At 46.5% G+C, this 21,591-nt stretch overlaps 1 protein-coding gene across 44 annotated transcripts; it reads right to left on the bottom strand.

The window, feature by feature from the left end:
- Positions 1 to 499: 499 nt before the first annotated feature.
- On the bottom strand, positions 500 to 21,468 carry LOC120814196 (band 4.1-like protein 3). Of its 44 annotated transcripts, none has more exons than XM_078096475.1 (27): positions 21,319 to 21,468; positions 19,073 to 19,146; positions 18,816 to 18,995; positions 18,540 to 18,644; positions 18,424 to 18,466; positions 18,196 to 18,271; positions 17,988 to 18,109; positions 17,399 to 17,495; positions 17,233 to 17,320; positions 12,648 to 12,692; positions 12,041 to 12,193; positions 11,831 to 11,928; positions 10,752 to 10,927; positions 10,190 to 10,270; positions 9,034 to 9,138; positions 8,813 to 8,913; positions 8,650 to 8,697; positions 8,517 to 8,546; positions 8,251 to 8,445; positions 7,796 to 8,032; positions 5,767 to 5,862; positions 4,761 to 5,432; positions 3,841 to 3,885; positions 3,513 to 3,611; positions 2,494 to 2,574; positions 2,164 to 2,285; positions 500 to 1,525 (listed from the first exon to the last, which is right to left on the bottom strand). In XM_078096475.1, exons 3-26 carry the CDS (start codon positions 18,867 to 18,869, stop codon positions 2,175 to 2,177), a joined length of 2,958 nt encoding a protein of 985 aa, XP_077952601.1. In that variant the 5' UTR covers positions 18,870 to 18,995; positions 19,073 to 19,146; positions 21,319 to 21,468; the 3' UTR covers positions 500 to 1,525; positions 2,164 to 2,174. The 44 variants fall into 44 exon arrangements, with proteins under 44 accessions (XP_077952601.1, XP_077952591.1, XP_077952592.1 ...); XM_078096465.1 differs by lacking the exon at positions 21,319 to 21,468 and adding an exon at positions 20,791 to 20,902 and having other exon boundaries at positions 19,073 to 19,172; XM_078096466.1 differs by lacking the exon at positions 21,319 to 21,468 and adding an exon at positions 20,375 to 20,455 and having other exon boundaries at positions 9,049 to 9,138; positions 19,073 to 19,172.
- Positions 21,469 to 21,591: the final 123 nt, after the last annotated feature.

Here is a 21,591-nt window from a genome sequence, read left to right on the forward strand (position 1 = left end):
ACGCATTCACAAGAGTGAAATCTATCACGTGGAACACAATCTTATACCACTTCCTTCACCTGATCTTTGTTCTGTAGAGAGCAAACAGTGAGTCAAGAAGATCCACTCCTCCCACACTCTTCGTGTATGTCTGTGCGACACTAGGTAACCTGCACCGCTCCTTTTTTTTTGCACAGAGATTATTGGGTTGGGTGAGGCAAAGGTTGAGAGGAGATGGACAGCTAGTCATGTCATTTCACTGCCCTGAGTTCGACTCCATCATGGCTTTCTTTTCAAAGGCTCCCCTGCCTTTCCTCTTCACGTCTTTATCATCAGAGAAGCTGCACTCTGCCAGTCACATATTGTCACGTATTGCCACACCGTTCCACCACAGTGGATCTTTCTCTTCTGGAGAATGGTCTAGAGATCCACACTGGTGAACCAGTTATCAAAGAACAGCTTGTATACCACAATGTCCTGGTGTCATGGTGAACATTCTGACAGAATCAAAGAGAGAAAATTGGGTAATTAATTATCATTTTATTTAAATTTAGTGGGTAAAGACACATTCAGTCATTTTGAGTTAAACAGGAAAAAATAAAACGCCTGGGGGAGTGGTCAGTGTGTAAGGTGACACCTGGGGGAGTGGTCAGTGTGTAAGGTGACACCTGGGGGAGTGGTCAGTGTGTAAGGTGACACCTGGGGGAGTGGCCAGTGTGTAAGGTGACACCTGGGGGAGTGGTCAGTGTGTAAGGTGACACCCGGGGGAGTGGTCAGTGTGTAAGGTGACACCCGGGGGAGTGGTCAATCTGTTTATTCACATCTGGGGTTATGGTCAATCTGGGATTACATACAAACACAGATCAATAAATACAGTGAATAAAACAATTCATAACAAGGGTCAAGGGTTTCCATGGTGAGATGACAGAATGGCACATTACTATTGCATTATTGGTAAATAGACAGTGAGTGTTTACAGTGCTAGCAATCATGCTAATTTACATGACATTACAGGAGTCTATCATAATTAGATCATTACCTCACCAGGTAACGTCACAGGTTATTACATAATAAGCTAATTATGGAATATTACATAAGGCTTCTGTCTGTCTTTCCCACAATCAGGAGTAACTTGTATCTGAATCAACCATTCAGAAGTCTGCTTTGACCTGGAGGTGTGTGTGGGAAGGGAGGGCTTCATTGAATAGGAAGTAAATGCAGATGGTGCCACAGCGCCACCTGTCTGTCTCTCACCTGTCTGTGTATCAATATCTTCCATTACGCACAAGACCTGAAAATGCCATCACAGAGCATTCAACTAGATACAATCAAACTATTTCAATAATGCTACCTGCTATGGAGGGAACTCAGCCTCTGGCCCCCAGTCAGATGCTGCTGTGTGTGTACAAGTGTACATGCATATATGTTTCTGTGTGTATAGATCCTCAGTTCCATTAATGTCCACTGGATGTTGCGGAGAAACAGTGTCTACAGTTGTCTCTGGAATCTGGACTACAACTCCCATAATGCAACAGGCTTTTCAGTCCTGAAAGAAAGAGAGAAGTTGTTGTGAGACACGTTTCTAAATATATAGTATACCAAGTGCAAAGTAAATAAACATCAATTTACTACATCTGCTTTTTGTTGTGCTACTTGCAGAATGAATCGCAATAAATGATCCTTTTAACTGAGAACTAGCCAGGCAACATAATGCTCATGCCAATTAGCATAGCACAGCAGGCTTCTAAGCATAGGTTAGGCTGTAAGCGTAGCACAGCGAGACAAACTGAAACTCTGGATTTAGTTTCCTTTCCTGAGTGTTCTTCACCGAGTCAGCATGACTGCAAAGGTGAATACAGGGTGAATACAGGTGTGTCTATGTAAAAAGCAAGGCTTCTGATTGGTCCAGGGAACCCAGAAACAATCCCCCAGGCTGTGGAATGGTGTCATCATTCTAGCATGCCATTAATGTCCATTCGAACAAACCTCCATACACCTTTCCCATCCTCCAATTAGAAGGACCAATCACAACCTCTGGTCCTGTTCCGTCAGTGTTGGTCTTTCCTGGTTGAACTTAATGTTCCTCAGCACCAAAGTTTGTATAAAACATGCAAACAAAATGTTATGAATGCTGCCATGCACCAGCCAACCAATTAGCATCGAGTGTGGGAGTCCACCTGTTACCTGTGATGGCACTAATCAATCACATGATCAGGAGAGACCTCTGTTTCTTTATGGACAACCACTCGTGTGACTGACAGCTCAGGATGCTGCAGCCGTGCCTGGCTGAGCACCTCTGCCAGAGCCTTAAAGAGAGACACCAGGATCAAGACCCGGTCCAGGATCAACGCTGGACTGACCAGCCCCAGGTCTGTCCTCCATTAATCTAGGTATCTATAGGTCTGTACAGGTAGGTACAGCTCTGCTTTAAGTTAGTTCAGGTGTATACAGGACATCATCCTGTCCTAAAGTTGTTTTACATCACTTTACAAAGATAATTCCATTGTCACTTACCTGGTCGTGGTCGATTTCTGTGTCTCCAGAAATAACGATTCGTTTTTCGATTCTGGTTTCTGACATTCCTCCTTTTACAGTCTGATTAATATAAAAGAAGAACTTGGTCAACCAATTATCTTGGTTACAGAGTTATGGTTTGTGTGTTGTGTGTTACTGTGGTGTGGTGTGTTACCTTGGGGATGTGTGTGGTGGTGTGTTACATTTGTTACGTGTGTGATGGTTGTGGTGTGTTACATTTGTGATGTGTGTGATGGTTGTGGTGTGTTACCGTGGTCATGTGTGTGATTGTTGTGGTGTGTTACCGTGGTCATGTGTGTGATGGTTGTGGTGTGTTACATTGGTGATGTGTGTGATGGTTGTGGTGTGTTACATTTGTGATGTGTGTGATGGTTGTGGTGTGTTACCGTGGTCATGTGTGTGATTGTTGTGGTGTGTTACCTTGGTGATGTGTGTGATTGTTGTGGTGTGCTACATTGGTGATGTGTGTGATTGTTGTGGTGTGTTACATTGGTGATGTGTGTGGTGGTCAAGGTGTGTTACCATGGTGATGTGTGTGATTGTTGCGGTGTGTTACCTTGGTGATGTGTGTGATTTTTGTGGTGTGTTACCTTGGTGATGTGTGTGATTGTTGTGGTGTGCTACATTGGTGATGTGTGTGATTGTTGTGGTGTGTTACATTGGTGATGTGTGTGGTGGTCAAGGTGTGTTACCATGGTGATGTGTGTGATTGTTGTGGTGTGTTACCTTGGTGATGTGTGTGATTGTTGTGGTGTGTTACCTTGGTGATGTGTGTGATTTTTGTGGTGTGTTACCATGGTGATGTGTGTGATTGTTGTGGTGCGTTACCTTGGTGATGTGTGTGATTCTTGTGGTGTGTTACCATGGTGATGTGTGTGGTGGTCAAGGTGTGTTACCATGGTGATGTGTGTGATTGTTGTGGTGTGTTACCTCGGTGATGTGTGTGGTGGTCAAGGTGTGTTACCACGGTGATGTGTGTGATTGTTGTGGTGTGTTACCTTGGTGATGTGTGTGGTGGTGGTGGTGTTGGAGGTCTCAGCAGTGAAGGTCTGGGAGCTCAGCAGCAAACCTGCAGGAGGATCCAAGTCTATGCGGCTCTGAAAATTAATATATACACACTTTTTCAATTCAAGTTTTGATCTGAAATTTTTTGTCAATGAAACATAAAAGAATTTACTGGAGGTGGTTCTGGTACTACCTTGTTTCATTTTATAAAAGACAATTAGATCATCACATTGCAGTAATTATTTATCATCTTTCCATACATCAAAAATCTGTAAGCAAAGCCCATTTCTTGTATTATCAATACCACACAACAGTCCTCACCCCTGGAGCTTCATACGTGAGAGTCTTCCTCATCACTGGGACCTCCTAAGGACACCAAGATAAAATATTTACACATTTATGAACTATAGAAACATCCCACTAAAGTTCAGCTGTGTGTAATCTGCAAAGAGAGAGCTCCTATGATATTTGCTTGTTGCACTAAAGTAATCTCACCAGCAGGAGGAGACATTCTCTATTTAATAAGAACGAGGCTTTCAACGTGGGACAGAACTCCCTGTGACCCGTTTAACTGGGCAGGATTCACTGGGCAGGTTTAACTGGGGCAGGAGTTACTGGGGCAGGATTCACTGGGCAGGATTCAGTGGGGCAGGAGTCACTGGGGCAGGTTTAACTGGGGCAGGATTCAGTGGGGCAGGAGTCACTGGGCAGGTTTAACTGGGGCAGGTTTAACTGGGGCAGGATTCAGTGGGGCAGGTTTAACTGGGGCAGCATTCACTGGGGCAGGAGTCACTGGGCAGGATTCACTGGGCAGGTTTAACTGGGGCAGGATTCAGTGGGGCAGGATTCACTGGGCAGGTTTAACTGGGGCAGGTTTAACTGGGGCAGGATTCACTGGGGCAGGAGTCACTGGGCAGAATTCACTGGGGCAGGAGTCACTGGGCAGGAGTCACTGGACAGGTTTAAATGGGGCAGGATTCACTGGGCAGGATTCACTGGGGCAGGATTCACTGGGGCAGGAGTCACTGGGCAGGAGTCACTGGGCAGGATTCACTGGGGCAGGATTCACTGGGGCAGGATTCACTGGGGCAGGAGTCACTGGGCAGGAGTCACTGGGCAGGAGTCACTGGGCAGGTTTAACTGGAACAGGATTCACTGGGCAGGTTTAACTGGGGCAGGAGTCACTGGGCAGGAGTCACTGGGCAGGTTTAACTGGGGCATGAGTCAATTTTCAGTGTTACCTCCTGCTCATCATCGTCATCACTGTGGTCAGATGGCTGCGTCTGACTGCTCCCTGAAGAGAGGCGAGGCAAAGAGGGGGAGTTTTCTCTGAAACTCCACCCTTCCTCCACCTCCGCTGAGTCTTCGGAATCCTGCTTGCCTTGGTAATGCTGGGAGCCAAGAACGGAGTGGGGTGTGGTCCTGGGGCCTTTGTTCACCCCCTCTTGCTCACCTTGGGTAACTACAAAGTTAGCATTGATGCTATCCTGATTACCATCGTTAGCATCCGGGCTCTGAGCCTGTCTGACTGCGGCCTCCATGGCTTCCTCCACAGCTGCCCGTGCCACCACACTGATAGCATCTTCGCTAGCACCGCTAGTATCGCTAGTATCGCCGTCACTAGCTAGGCTATTTGCCTCGTCGTCACTGCCATCAAAATAGCTGACTTTGCGTTCATGTGCTGCGCTGATATTGTGGTTAGCATCATTAGAATTGCGACTGTCGTCATCACTAGCCCGTTCCTCTGCGACATCATCAGCATGCGTCATGCAGGCCCCCGGTGGAGGGGGTGGGGGGTTAGTTGGCGGCGGGCCCACCAGATTACTTGTTGCTACCTGAGGCTCATCCGCCATTGGCTGGTCCTTGTCACATGGCTCCGTCATCAGGAAGACCGTCTCCACCTTCTCAGAAGTCTGAAGCAAAGACAAAAAGTTAATTAATGTGGCTTATTGAGAGAAAACCCAAAACAATGATACCACCTTATGTTTATTACTCCAAAGTTACAGCTCAGTGACCACTCAGGCTTTCACCAGGGTGACAGGTAGGGAGACAGAGACCGGAGGACAGACAAGGACACAGATAGGGAGACACAGAGACCGGAGGACAGACAAGGACACAGATAGGGAGACAGAGAGACCGGAGGACAGAAAAGGACACAGATAGGGAGGCACAGAGGTACAGAGACTGGAAGACAGACAAGGACACAGATAGGGAGACACAAAGGTACAGAGACAGGGAGACGGGCACCTTCAGCAGGTTGTGTTCCCTGAAGGTGTTTTGTTCTCTGGCTGAGTTCAGCAGAGCCGTCAGCTCAGGAGACATTTCATCAAACGTAGGTTTAGGCTGCATTTACACGCACGAGCACACACACAAAACAATATGAAGACAAACAAAGGTTAGAGAGACAGACAGGTAACGAAACCGTTTTAACAAAAAAGTAATTGATTTTCACCCGTAGTCAAAACTGACAGCCATGCAGGAGGCGTGGCATAAGAGGGTGTGGCCATATGTGTGTGTGGGGGGGGGGGGGGCGTGGCCAGAGAGGACATGGAGTACAGTCTTTAAATACTTATGACTCTATAGGGTTCTACAGTGATCTAAACTGTATTCTACGGTACTCTGTCTCCCCACATTTAGCCAGGACGTTTTACAGCCACGGTGTTTTAGGGACACAGTGGTGGTCCTCTGCAGACTGTGTGCCGCGCAGGGTAATGTTAGATGCAGTGGCAGGTGGTCCATAGAGGGCAATGGGGTGTTATATTTTTTGTGGTTTATTTTATTACTTCTTATCCAATCACTGATACAGTTAATGAGTGACATTATCATTTCAGTGTCCTAAAATACATACAATACACCGCCCTACCAAGGGGAGTCTCCGACGTGCCGCTTAACAACATAACGAGAGCGACCACCAGCAGTGTTCTTCAAGAAGACACGACCCGAACACGGTACAAGAGAAGAACTTTGCCGGAGAAAGTAGAGGTCAAACAGCTGGACCTCACAATCAGACAACGTACCGGCATGAAAGGGAAGCCGCACATATGACGCTTCTGTGGAGACTTCTACACGGGATGTTTAGCTAGCGAGTTAGCTACGTGCGCATGACGTCACTGTGTTGAAGTTCATCGCTGCCCAGCTGCACGCACACAGGGATGCGGTGAGGACACACAACCAGGACGTGGATGAAAACAGGCACATTTTATCCAAAATAATTCATTGTGTTTTGTGGGGCTTTTGAGTTGGTGTTTCCCCAACAAACCAGGTTCATAGGTGCATCTCAATGTCCTTGTTGGAATAAATGTTTAACTTAAATTGAATCATACTGGGATGTTTACTGAAACTGATTGGCTGGCCCTACCAAAAAGAAAATCGATAGATGTTGAGATGGAAGTAGCCTAGAAGCTAGCTTAGCCTAGCAGATAGCTTAGCATAGCAGTGCTTTAAGTGGTCTGTTTGTCACTCACCCCCTTCTGTTTGACACTTGGAGTAATTCCTCTGCACAGTTCTCTGCTGTATGTTGCGTCTCTGTTTGTTTTACTTCAAATGCAAAAAGTTCTCTCCATCTTGATGTAACTGACTGCAGCTAGCGGCCGTGTCGTTTCCGCGGTCGCCTTCCGGTACGTAAACCGGAAGTAAACAAACAAACAATAACTACGTTAAAATATTTTGTCGCATTAATCTATACATCACAGCGACGTCATGCGCGCGTCACTAATTAAGGCTGTCAACATTAACGCATTAATCTATGCGATTAATGTGGCCTAGATTAATGCAATATATATATATATATATATATATATATATATATATATATTGTTGTTGTATATATACGTATATATATATATATATATATATATATATATATTATTCCATTGGTGAGAATCAACCTGAGAGCTTCAAAAGATGTGAAAAACATCAGAAAGTCGGAGGAAACAATCAGAGGGTCAAAGTAAAGGGCAGTAAAATGAAACAGCAGCCATTAAAACAAAATAAAACCAAAACTACATGAACTTCTGCACCACTTTGATCAAAGAAGGAGTGCAAACAAAGAAATGGTGTCTGGGTAAAGGGGGAGGAGTTTGTGCGACATCCTGCCTGATAAGTGCCCCCGTGCGGAGGCGGGACTTAGTCTCAGCTCCTTGAAAGGGGATTTAGGAGGAAGGACGGGGGTCAAAGTTGAGATACCCGAGGCTTTGCCCCCTCTATGTCCATCTCTGAATATGATGTCACTTTTGATGCCACACACAGCAGACGGAGGTGAGGTTGGCATCTTCACCTTCCGAATGGTGATCAACGGTCCCCCAGCGATGACATGATCAGTAGTGGACAGCGGGATGATCCTAACCTGCCTGCCCATCTCCATACTCGCTGTTGTCGTGGTGACATCGGAGCTGCCGTCTGTCATCGTCATGGTAACGACCCTTCCAGACGCTGTGTCGTAGCTCTGCCCCACAGTGTAGCTCTTCTCTCTGATTAGCTGAGGAGGAGCTTGGTTCACTATGAACCCGCCCTCCTGGAGCGCACAGGTGAGCAACATCAAACACACACAGTCTGACCAACCAATCATGTGACAGGTGAGGTGGACAAGTGGGCTTAGTTACACCCGTTTCAATTTGACAGCTGGGTGGACCTACTGGTGTGGAACTGCTGTCCAGTGGGAGGCCCTGAGAGACAGACAGGGAGTTTTCTGTGTGTCAGTCTACATGTGTGTATCTGTGTGTGTCCCCTCACCTCATCTGGTTCCAGAGGTTCGATCATCGGCGAGTCGTCGACTCGTCGTAGAGGAGAGGAGGCGAGACGTTTCTCCCACTCTGTCACCCCCTGCCCTCCTCCTCCACCTGCTCCTCCTCCCTCTAAGAAGGAGCGCCTTAGGGCGCTGATGGTGCTCTGAGGCTTCTGCTCCTCCTCTGGACTCCCCATTGTCTCCTGTAGACACAAACCCACTGAGTCTCTGAGGGGAGACGCATCATGATGCAGAGTGATGAAGTCCCTGTTACCTGAGTCTTCAGGTCCTCGTCCTGATCAGACTGAAACAGACATGCAGACAGACAGGTTGTTGTTTGAAGACAGACGGGTTTCTATACAGAGGATTCACTTTTATTTGATGTGTAATGGCATGTGATCTCGAACCTCAGTGGCTGTTAGATCTCCATCTACACCTGTATCAGTCAGCTCCGTCTGCACAGACACATGACATCATCAGAGACGGGCGAGGTAGGGGAAACGGGTGAGACAGGGGAGATGGGACGGGAGAGAACAGTTGTGTGAGAAAGGTGAGTGAGAGTGTTGTTACCTTGGTTTCTTGCTTTTGGGGAGTAGGGGGACTCTGCTGAGAAAGCTCTGTTTCTCTGGTGCTCTCCTCTTCCTCCTCCTCCACCACCAGAACCTCCTCAACTGGGAGATAAGAGACAAAGAAGCAAGGCGAGGTGACAAGGGAACAAGGAGACAGGAAGAGGAGTCACTTACTCCTTGTGCTCAGGTCAGATATCTACTCTGATTGGTTGATTTGTGTACCTTTTTTCGACCTACGTTCATCCATCATCCTGTCGGACGTTACCGTGGTGATGAGGTTGCTAACGGCGATGGCTTTAGACGCTCCGTACAGCCCAACTCCCATATCTACACACACACACACACACACACACACACACACACAGTAATGTCAACAACAACGGATGATTAGCATAGCACCATAGCCACCTGGCTGCTGAAGCAGTAACCACAGCATGTGTCATTGCCGGGACAATGACACATTCAGCCAATTGGTGCTCATGAAACATGCAAGGCAGCTTGGGCCAGTCAGCCAATCTTAATTCAGCATTCAGAACCGCCACGAAGCCATGACCATGCGGCCATGCCAGCAGCGCTAACAATGCTAATTATGCTAATAACACTAACTGAAAGAGCCAGACCTCCTTTCTGTTGTGTCACAAATAAAACAACAACAAAAGACATCATGATAGGGGCGGAGCTAAAGAATTAATGAGATGAAAAAGAGATTATTTTTTAAATTGTAAATAGCGTTTCTTTATGTTTGCAAAGCTGCATTCTGTGTAGTGACCAGCAGGGGGCGACTCTTCTGGTCCCATAGACGTCTATGAGGAAATGACTTCCCTCCCTATTTATTCCCTCAGTAAACATTGTAAACATGAGTTCACGGTCTCAGTCTCTAGTTTCAAGTCTTCTTCAATACAGATGATGTTCATTTAGTGAATGATGGTCCATTTAGGGTCAAACAGACCATAAAGCAGTGGATGCTTTAGGGCGGGGCTACACAATGATTGACAGTTAATATGTTGGTCTGGAAGTTGTTGATAAACCCTTTCACGGTGTTTTCACTTTATCATGTTATGTATCCTGTTTGACTTCATGTCTCATCGTGTTACTGACGACAGGATGGAGGTCTGACAGGACTATGTGATGACATCACCCGAAACAGAAGAGCTGAGGAAAGGTAGGAAATCGACACAGCTGATGACAGGTGTGGCCGAATGAAGCAGAGATCATTCAGCCAATCAAGGAGCAGCATCGCTCACAAGCTAAAGGAAGTGAAGCATTCAAAGCTGTGGCCAATCACAGGGCAGTACTACATTAATGCTACATTAATGCTACATTAATGCTACACTACTACTGCAGCCAGCGGCAATGTTACTGTACTGACGAGCTCTACCTGTGTGTGTACCACTGTTGGCTTTGGGGTACGAGATGGCCGGAGAGCCAATGAGAAAGGACGTGGGCGTGGTCCTCGAAGCTGAGGACCAATCAAAGCTCTGGTCATCAACAGGTACGGGAAGGAGTGACATAACACCTTGACATAACCTGAACCTGAATGGAGGTAAAACCACTGAAACCAGTGTAACCAATACTTCTGCTTCTGGGATGATAATTTCTGGGACAGGGAGTCCAGAGACCAGGAACACTACAACGGGGACAAGCACTACCGCAGGGACCGCCACCACTACTAAGAATGAGATGGGTACAACTACCACGGCCAGTTCCTCATATTGGTGACTGTGGCTCAGGTGGAGGAGCAGTACTTTCTATCATAACAAGGCTGGTGGTTTGACCCCTTGTCCACATGGCTTCTCCTCAGGAGCCCGACCAGTGCTAACACAAGAGGTCACATGTATTTGACAATTCAAACACTGCTTTTACCGGGAAAAAAACTCCCGGCAAGTACTTTTCCTACGAGTACCAGGACCACCTGGTACTAGCGTGATCAGCACCAGTACCTCCGTCCAAGCTGCGGCTCAGAATGTTCCTCTTGCTGACGCACCGTGGAAAATGCGGTGCCGGTCTGGAGATTTGAGCGCTGGCTCTGCGACTCTGAATCTGAGTCCGACCGCTGTATCGAAACTTTGAGCCCAGAGACATAAACTTCTTCGGTGTCTCCTCTGGAGACATCAGCCTGAGAAAGAGACAGGGACGTGGAGACACACAGTTCCACAACAAGTTGTTTAACGTGGTATCATGTCACGCATTTTTCAACACACTTGTTCCGCCATGTTAAATCATGTTACGTCATGTTACGTTTAGTCATTGTAGGCTTAGTCGCTTTGAACAATGCTACATCATACGCCATGTTACATTTAGTCATGCTACATCATGTTACATCATGTTACGTCATGTTACGTTTAGTCATGCTACATCATGTTACGTCATGTTACATTTATTCATGCTACATCATGCTACGCCATGTTACATTTACTCATGCTACATTATGCTACATCATGTTACGTCATGTTACGTTTAGTCATGCTACATCATGTTACGCCATGTTACATTTAGTCATGCTACATCATGTTACGTCATGTTACGTTTAGTCATGCTACATCATGTTACATCATGTTACGTCATGTTACGTTTAGTCATGCTACATCATGTTACGTCATGTTACGTTTAGTCATGCTACATCATGCTACATCATGTTACGCCATGTTACATTTAGTCATGCTACATCATGTTACGTCATGTTACATTTAGTCATGCTACATCATGCTACATCATGTTACGCCATGTTACATTTAGTCATGCTACATCATGCTACATCATGTTACGTCATGTTACGTTTAGTCATGCTACATCATGTTACGTCATGTTACATTTAGTCATGCTACATCATGCTACATCATGTTACGTCATGTTACGTTTAGTCATGCTACATCATGCTACATGCAGCTATGTACATTGTGTTGCATTTACATTTATTACATACTTTTATGCCTTATTACACCATTCGACAGCATCGTACGTCGTGTCGCTTTTAGTCGTGTGGATGTTGTGTTTCGTCTTGTTGAGTCACATGACTGACCTGAAGAAGGAGTGGTGCTCCACGCACACTTTCCACAGGCGTTTAGCTGCTCTGTGGTTCAGCAACTTGAACCCAATCGTAGACTCAAACTGGTCGAACTGGAGACAGGGACAGATGACTATGTTCATGTGGTCAAGTCTGTCACTCAGCTGGCTTTTATTTATCCTCATGTGTTGTTCTAAGGTGCCGGGCTGCGGGTCGGCCTCTCACCTCCCCAGGTCGGATCTTGATGTAGAAGTTGTTCCTTTTGTACGAGATCTTCAAGATCTTCGGCCAGGAGAATCTGTTGATCCTGAGTCGGTCTCTGTAGACCAGGAGGCCGCTACAGCACACGCCCAGCATGATGGCCACGCCTTCCGAGTCCTGCACGTACACACACACACACACACACACACACGATCAATCATAACAGTTTATTAACTGAAGCTATTAGCCAAATTAGTATTCAAATTGTATCCACATCAATGATCAAATTATCATCAACTACCTGATGGTGTAGAATTTGTAGTTGACCTTTGACCTCTAAACCTGATCGTTGTCACTAAAACATTTTGTTAAACATTCAGTACATACGTAATTCATCATGACATGGCCCTTTGACCTTTAACCCTGTGGCTAATAAGTGTGCCGTGCAAAGGATTGTGGGTCAGAACTGCCAAAGAAGAAGAAGAACATTCAGGTGAATTTTAGGACCTGATTATTCATACATCTGACATAAGCCTCCAGTATTTTCTAATATCCTGACCGTGTTTAATGTTCAGCGATGGTTTGGTTCACACACACACACACACACACACACACACACACACAGTCTTACCTCAGACTGAGCTGAAGGCAAACAGTCAAAGCGACTTCCTACCATCTAGTCCGTTCAGACAGACGAAACAAACAGAGAAGAAGAACAGCTGGTCGACGTGAGGAAATCAAACACATCCGCTGTGCTGCGTTCAATGTGCCTCCACAATGTGGGACAGTGAAAGAACACAACTTTAAACATTTGTGCAGTAAACAAGGAGTGGCTTGTAAATGTGTGGGGGGGGGGGGGGTGCTGGTGCTGATGCTGATGCCATTGCCATGGCAACATTCTATATCTGGTGGATTGTGCTTGTTATCCTTCCTGTTGTCCATGTTACTATGAGGTTTCTTTTCTGACCAATCAGGTTGGAGCTCCGAGTCGCTCGTTGATTATGTGTAATCTGGGTACTAAGTGTGATTTATAACCAGCTGTTCTTCCTTCAAGTGTCAGTATAAACTGTCCTATGACTTAAACCTCTTTGTATTAGGATGTAACGACAAGTGAACTGAGCTCTGATTGGTCAACAGGCCGAGCTTCACCTGCTTCATACAGCAATTCTCTTACCATGGTGATCCAACAGGTAAGAGTTGAACCTCAGTCAACCCTGAAGTTACTAGGATAACCACAAACGCTGATCCTGGATCAGAGACTGATACGAGTTTGTTTAATCTGAATCTCTGTCAGTGAGAGAAGGAATCAATGAAAAAATGCATTGATGGAAAAATCATTACTGGGACAAACACACACACACACACTCACAGATGATTAATCAGGACAGGAAGTGTGTCACGTATTGATCTGATTGTTGAGAAGCAGCAAAATGAGGTCTGTGTTTCTATATTGTGTGTAGCAGCAAAGGATTTTGGAGTGATAATAAAACATATTTACATCATATTGGGGCTGTCAACATTAACGTGTTAATCCATGAGATTAATGTGGCCAAGATTAATGCGAAAAAATATTTTAACGCAGTTAAAACAACTTTGTTTACTTCCAGTCTCCCAGTGTGAAGTAAACAAAGTTGACCCCGGAAACGAAACGAGAGCGAGACGGTAGCTGAGGATGGAGAGAACGTTTTGCATTGGATGTAAAACAATCAAGATCAGGAATCATTTATTGCCAAAATATGTCAAACATACAAGGAATTTGTCTTGGCGCGTGACATTACATCACAGGTCATTTAGCAGACGCTTTTATCCACAGCGACTTACATTACACTTTCAACCCATGTCTTTTTTCACATTTTGCCCGGTGAGCAATTAGGGGTCAGGTGTCTTGCTCAGGGACACTTCGACTTGAGACATAGGGCAGCCGGGACTTGAACCACCAACCTTGCAGTTCCCAGCGCACCCGCTCTACCCCCTGCGCCACGACAACAGTGGACAGCGTAACAATAGACAACAAGACAGCAGTGCACAAATAATAAAATAAAATGAAATGCACTATCGAACAAGTGACAAAGTGACGAGTGACGACAAAGTGACAAGTGAGAAATGACAGTAAAGTGACGTGTGCAGTGTGAAGGGGAGTGACCGGTGTGATGTCATAGTCAGTCAGTGGGGGACCGGCTCTGTTGATGAGCCCGACTGCCGACGGGAAGAAACTGTTGGTGTGGCGGGAGGTCTTGGTCCTGATGGACCTCAGCCTCCTGCCAGATGGAAGGGGCACAAACAGGTTTTGTCCGGGGTGGGAGGGGTCGGCCACCATCTTTGTAGCTGCTTCAGAGACCTGGAAGCGAACAAGTCCTGCAGGGACGGCAGATTGCAGCCGATCAGCCACGCTGGAAGATGTAGTGGAGGGCCATGTTGACAGCATCGTCCACAGACCTGTTGGCTCTGTAGGCGAACTGCAGGGGGTCCAGGAGGGGGTTGGTGAGGGACTTCAGGTGGGTCAGGACTAGCCGTTCAAAAGACTTGATGACTACAGAGGTCAGGGCGACGGGCCTGTAGTCATTGAGTCCTGTGATCCTGGGCTTCTTGGGGACAGGGATGATGGTGGAGGCCTTGAAGCAGGCTGGTACGTGGCAGGTCTCCAGGGAGGTGTTGAAGATGTCAGTGAACACCGGAGACAGCTGGTCAGCACAATGCTTCAGGGAGTGAGGGGAGACGGAGTCCGGACCGGCTGCCTTACGGGGATTTGGTCTTCTAAAGAGCCGGTTAACGTCCCTCTCCAGAATAGAGAGGGTTGTTGCTGGTGGGGGAGGGGAAGGTGATAATGATGAAGAGGCGTGAGCACCTGATGGGCTGGGGGAGGGAGGGGAGGGGGACTGCAGCAGGTTGGTGGAGCTGTGGGGGATGGGATCAGGACATTGTCTTTCAAATCTGCAGTAGAACTCATTGAGCTCGTCTGCCAGGCAGAGGTCATTCATGGAGTGGGGGGTTTTGGCTTGTAGTTGGTGAGGTGTTTGTCTCCAGACCGAAGCAGAGTCACTTGCTGAGAACTGTTGTTGGAGTTTCTCAGAGTACAGTTGTTTAGCATCTCTCACCGCCTTGCTAAACTTGTGTTTTGCCTCTGTGTACAAGTCTTTGTCCCTGCTCCTAAATGCCTGATCCTTCTGCAGGCGAAGTGTTCTGAGCTCCGCTGTGAACCAGGTTTGTCGTTGTTGTAACTCACCCTGGTGCATGATGGTACACAGCTGTCCTCACAGAAGCCGATGTAGGAAGTTACAGCCTCTGTGAACTCATCCAGACTGTCAGTAGCTGAAAACATCCCAGTCTGTGCAGTCAAAGCAGGACCCAAGATCCTCCAGCGCCTCACTGGTCCACTTCTTGAGTTCCCTCACCACAGGTTTGCAGAGCTTTAGTTTCTGCCTGTATGCAGGAATCAGATGGACCATGACGTGGTCAGAGTGTCCCAGTGCAGCACGAGGGACGGCGTGATGAGCCCTGCTGACTGTGGTGTAACAGTGATCCAGCGTGTTCTCCTCTCTGGTGGGCATTTAATAAACTGTCTGTATTCAGGAAGTTCATGGGTGAGATTTCCTTTGTTAAAGTCCCCGAGGACAATAACTAGAGTCCGTGTTGGTCCGCTCCACACGCCGTATCTGGTCGGCGAGTGTCCGCTGAGCCTTGTGCACGTTGCCCGCCGGCGGCATGTAAACACCGACCAGGATGAATGAAGCGAACTCACGGGGGGAATAAAAGGGTTTGCAGTTGATGAAGTAAGTTTCCAGATCAGGAGAACAGTGTTGTAGGATCACCGTTACGTCGTTGCACCAGCTGCTGTTGGAGTAGAAGCAGATTCCTCCACCCTTCGTCTTGCCGGAGAGCTCCGTGTCGCGGTCCGCTCGGAGCAGCTGGAAGCCCGCCAGCTGGAGCGCGGAGTCCGTCATCGATCCGCAGAGCCACGTCTCCGTGAAGCACAAGACGGAGGATGTTGAGAAGTCTCTGTCTCTCCTCATCAGCAGCTGAATTTCCTCCAGTTTGTTGCACAGTGAGCGCACGTTGGAGAGAAAGATGCCTGGCAGCGGAGTGCGAGAACCACGCCTGCGGAGTCTCACAGCGAGCCGGCCCGTTTTCCTCTCCGACGGCGTCTCACCGCGTGACGAAAGGTGAGCGCACCTTTGACTAGAATGTCCAGTAATTCCACGGAAGAAAGCAGGAAAGTTGGAAGTAACTCCGCTGGAGTTGTTCCACGGATGTTCAAGAGCTCATCTCTGGTGAAAGAGCTCCGGGAATCGTAGCAGGAAACATAATTAACAACAAAAACAACAACAAACGAAGCGCACCGAAGCACCGAGGCGGCCATCAACGGCGCCATCTTGGATTTGTTTTTGAAACAGAAGAACTGAGAAGAACTGAACTGAACTGAACTGAAACAGAAGAACGGAGAAAAGAAGAACTGAGCAGAGGAATTCCTCCGTGTGTCAAACAGAAGGGGGACGAGTGGCAAACGGACCACTTTGGGACTGATAGTGCCCCAAACATCTTGCTAGCTGCCAGGCTACTTTCATCTCAACATCTACCCTTGCCCTAAAACGTCTTGGCTAGATGTGGAGACATTGTTGCCAGGGATGGAAGTTGGAAGTTGGAGTTGGAAGCAAAGTGTCTAAAACACACGCTTTCTAAAGTGATTGTTTGACTATTGACAGCCCTAATATATATATATATATATATATATATACACCCAGACCCAAGCCAAAACAGACGGTTGTGATTTAAAACCCGACGGGGAATTTTTGTATCTGCGCAGCTTTGGTCGTCTTCGCGGTCGTGGCTTAGAGCACAGACCAATGGCATTTGAGTTAAACCATCCCACTTGATACCACTCGACCAATCGAGTCTTTGTATTCCAGGCAGGATGATATTGTCTCAGCAGTGCAGCGACATTTGATAAAAAGACGAGTGAGACGGTGAAAACAAGAGAAAGAGAAAAACTACGAACAAATTGCGCTCTCCAAAAACATTATTTAAATTACCATTTAATCCAGAATGGCCGGACTCGTTTCTGTTCATACTTCCCACTGGAGCTCTACCAAACACACTACTGTGTTTAGATTTATTATTTATAACTGGCTGAGACTGTCAAGTCCAAATGTGAAACAGAAAAGGAGAAATTTAAGCTTTACTTCCCGTTATTTGATCATAATAATTATTATTAGTAGTACCTTTGCGTGATGAAGGTCAACTCCGTACATGGACAGTTTCTTTACGTTTTCCAGGAAGTGCATCTCCGCTTCGGCTGGCGTCATTCCTCTACACACAAAGATGTAGTTTAACAGCTGTTGATTGTTATTGTTCTTAATGTGAAGTTAACATGTTACATGTGAGAACCTGTAGGTCTTGTGCAGCTCGATGATCTTGTCCTCCATCTCTTTTGTTTGTTTTGGAGCAAAACAGAGTTCACTGACATAATCTGAACCACACTCATCTGGAATATACAGAGAGACACAAGAGATATATAAGATGGGGGTATGGTAGTGTATATACAATGGGGTACAGCTTGGTATGGTAGTGTATATACAATGGGGTACAGCTTGGTATGGTAGTGTATATTAGATGGGGTACAGCTCGGTATGGTAGTGTATATTAGATGGGGTACAGCTCGGTATGGTAGTGTATATTAGATGGGGTACAGCTCGGTATGGTAGTGTATATTAGATGGGGTACAGCTTGGTATGGTAGTGTATATGAGTTGGGGTACAGCTTGGTATGGTTAGGTATATACAATGGGGTACAGCTTGGTATGGTAGTGTATATTAGATGGGGTACAGCTTGGTATGGTAGTGTATATTAGATGGGGTACACTGAGGTATGGATGGAGATATCAGAGAGGATCCAGGAGGGTACATAAGGGTGTTATAGGTTATGGTAGTGTATGTATTTGGTTGTAGTGGGGTATCTCCGCACTAGAGCACATTACCCGGGTCGTAGTCGCCAATCTCTGATTGGACGCTGTACGAGCTGAGGACGGTGTGAGTCGCAAAGGAGCATGGGAGACGTCCAGAAACCATATCCTGTCTGAGCTGGAGACACAGGAAGTACCTGCAGATGGGAGGGAGGGCATGAACCCTCTCAGGTGTATAACCAGGTGACAACATGTTTGTACAGTATTTATCTGTGATTGATACCTGGTGAGGTCCTCAGAGAGCTGGGCGGGGTCAGGGGGGTAAAACTTGACGTTGAAGGAGAAGTTCCAGGGAACACCTGACATCAGGGGGAGGAGGGGGGTCATTTTCTTCAATGTTAATCAATCAATCAATTAATTGATTTTGAATTATTACATTTATTGGACGTTTATCACCTGTAAACATGACCACTTGAGTTGACCAATGAGTTAAAGGGGCGGGGCTACTGACCTCTGACCTGCTTCTTCATTTCCTTTGCAGGATCCAACCAGTTCTATAAGACCAGAAAAGTATAGAGATCAGAGAGGCAGACAGACAGAGAGGTAGACAGGAAGACAGATGGGTACCTTGTTGTTGTCCATGTCTCTGAAGCACAGAGAGAAGTAGTCTCTCTCCAGAAGGTTCACATGTTCACAAACCTTCTCAAACAACTGAAAACCTCGAGCTCGTTTCTGCAGAAGAAGTTCAGAAACATCTTTATTAGTTCTGCTACTTGTGACCCTCTGAAGTTTCTACCCCTGCCCCCCCACACCTGTCTACACATGTCTCTCTGCCCCACCCGTGTCCCCTCCACCTGTCTGTCTCCGCCTCTGCTCCAAATATCTCCCCTCTACCGGTCTCACCTCCATAGTGCAGGTGAACAGCGAGCCGTCCAGCAGAGACACCTTTGTCTGCATGGTCCTGAAGCTCAAAGGGTTCCTTGCCGGAGAGCGAGCAATCCGACTGCTCGACGACAGGTGACTCGTCGAATCCTCGGCCAATGAGCTCTGAGCTTGTTTCTGGTACGGCCCGCCCTCTCCTCCCTGAGGATGTGATGTCATCTGTCACATATGTGATGATTTCTATTCTATGAATTTATAGGTAGTTTATTTTCTCTTACCTGTCTAGGTGTGGAGTGGGCGGCGGCTTCAGGGAAAGACTCAGCCTCTTTGGACTCGGTCTCCTGTGGCTCACCTTGTTCAGTTGTCATGATGATTCACCTGAGAGGCAATGACATCATGGTTAGACACAGACAAGTTCTTAACTGAGTGAAATGACCCGGAAGTAGTGGAAGTGGCGCCATGATAAGAGCTGTTTGAATTCTCGAATGCTAAAGAAAGGAGCTCCAACGCTTCCTTACTTGCTCCTCAAGCATAGGAACCACTGGACCATCCTTTAGCAAAGGGGAGATAATTCCGACCCACAATTCCTTGCGGTAGCAATATTTAAATAATGACGTATAATTTGTTCATGTGTAAATCTCCTGTATGTTGCAGCCTTGTTAATAAAGTTTTACTTTGAACCTTGTTGTTTGAGTCGACTGCATGACTCACTCTGTAACACACATGAAGGCATCTCAGATGCTTCTTTGTAGCCGCTGCAGACTGACGTCACCAACATGCGTCTTTTCCTAACTCCTCATCAACTCTCCTAACCACCTTCCCTTGACCTTGTGATGTTTTCCTCAGTGGTCAGGAATAGATGTTAGGAGGCCATATTGGGACAATTCGAGTCCAGCCTTGGTCCTACGGCAGCTGGAGCAGAGGCTCATGGGTTTTGTTGTCTCAACGATGAGCACAGTCGCTGACTGATGAAGTCATCGGCCTGAGCCACACAGTGACCATCTTTTGACCCCCTCCAGCTGTGAGGTGAAGGGTTGCCATGGTAACGCATGTGGGTGGGGGCGGATTAGTGTTGAAAGCAATTTAGTGTGATCTGGATTCAGAGAGACAGTATTGTGTGTTAGTATTATATTTACTGAGCACACAATATTACATATTTTATAGTTTATCCTTAATAACCTCTTGACTTTGTAAATATGAATTCCAGTTAGATAATTGATTTAGTAATTTGGAGAAATAAAATGATGTTCTACTGAATTCTGTATTATTATTGTCATTATTATTAATGCATATATATATATATATATATCCTGTTGGAGTGTTTTAGTCTTTGTCGTCCTGCAGCAGGAAACACCCCGCTGCAACGCACGCACACACGCACACACGGACCCCCACGCGCGCGCGCGCGCACACAGCTCTCGCTGAGCTGCAGTGTGATGAGGCAGAAAAGACTCTCTCTCTCTCTCTCTCTCTCTCTCTCTCTCTCTGATCAATAATCAGCTGATCTATACGAGATCATTCGGCTTCTACTCTTCCTCTTTCTCATCTCCTGTAAATATAAACCATCATCACATATTTACCTGTCCTCGTGCAGGACGCCTGCCTTCTCTCTTCCTCTAGCACACGCTTTTTTTACGCGTCACCTCTACGTCACAACGCCGGGCGGTGGAGCAGTGACGTCATGACGCACGCTGCAGAGACCGCTCTGCATTGATGGTATTATATCCTATTAGTATTATATTAATTGGAGATTTTTTATGAAAGGTATAAATACCATATTTACAGCCTGGGATCAATAAAGTATGTTGTGGTAGTTACTTACATACCAGCATAACATTATTATTATTATTATTATTTTGTTTACTACAATGTATAGTGGTACATTACTACATATACTGGAGTATCTGTCATATAGTACAGTCGATTAGAGAGTATTTTTACTACAGTAGTAATATTTTTACATTCATTGACTGAGTGTGTTTTAATTGTTACTCACCAGTTATTGGGAGACAGGAAGCGAAGGAGAAGAAGAAGAAACCACGTCAAACAGATTCCCAAAGTGAATGACCTCTGACCTCTGACTATCAACACATCTCACAAACTTTTAACACAGCTTGTGTCGTCCTGTTATTAGATGAAGGAATATTATGAGGAAGGAGGGTGGAGGTGAGGATGAAGGCGATTAAGATTGAGGACGAGGAGATGAAAGATGAAGGTGATGGAGGATGAAGTTGTGTTGTGTTGAAGTTGTGTTGTCGTCCATTGCGGTGATAGACAGAGATGATAATGGAGGGTGAGGGTCAGGTTGATGGAGGGTGAGGGTCAGGTTGATGGAGGGTGAGGGTCAGGGTGATGGAGGATGAGGGTGAGGGTGATGGAAGATAGAGATGACGGTGATGGAGAATAGAGATGATAATGGAGCATGAGGATGAGGTTGATGGAGGATAAGGAGGAGGAGGACAGAGATGTTGGAGGATGATAGACAGATCCCATCACGTTGCTTTAAATGGACCTTCTGGTTTACCTGTGCAGGTGTTCGCGGGTCTCCGTGAAGAAGAGGACAAAGATGATGAAGAGGAAGCTCCTTTTAAATGATGTCTGTCTCTTTTTGTCTCTCGTCCCGTCTGTTGTTTGGATGGATTAGTGGTTTTTACTCTGACCCATAAAGCCCCGCCCACACAGATTACACCCCCCCCCCCCCCCCCCCGCCCCCCAGCTGTTTATCACACAGCATTGTGGGACTTGCAGTGTAGATCAGCAGTTTTGAATGAACAGCTAACTAACCTGGTATGTAGAA

The sequence above is a fragment of the Gasterosteus aculeatus genome, chromosome 21 (assembly GCF_964276395.1).
Source record: "Gasterosteus aculeatus chromosome 21, fGasAcu3.hap1.1, whole genome shotgun sequence".
Lineage (NCBI taxonomy): Eukaryota > Metazoa > Chordata > Actinopteri > Perciformes > Gasterosteidae > Gasterosteus > Gasterosteus aculeatus.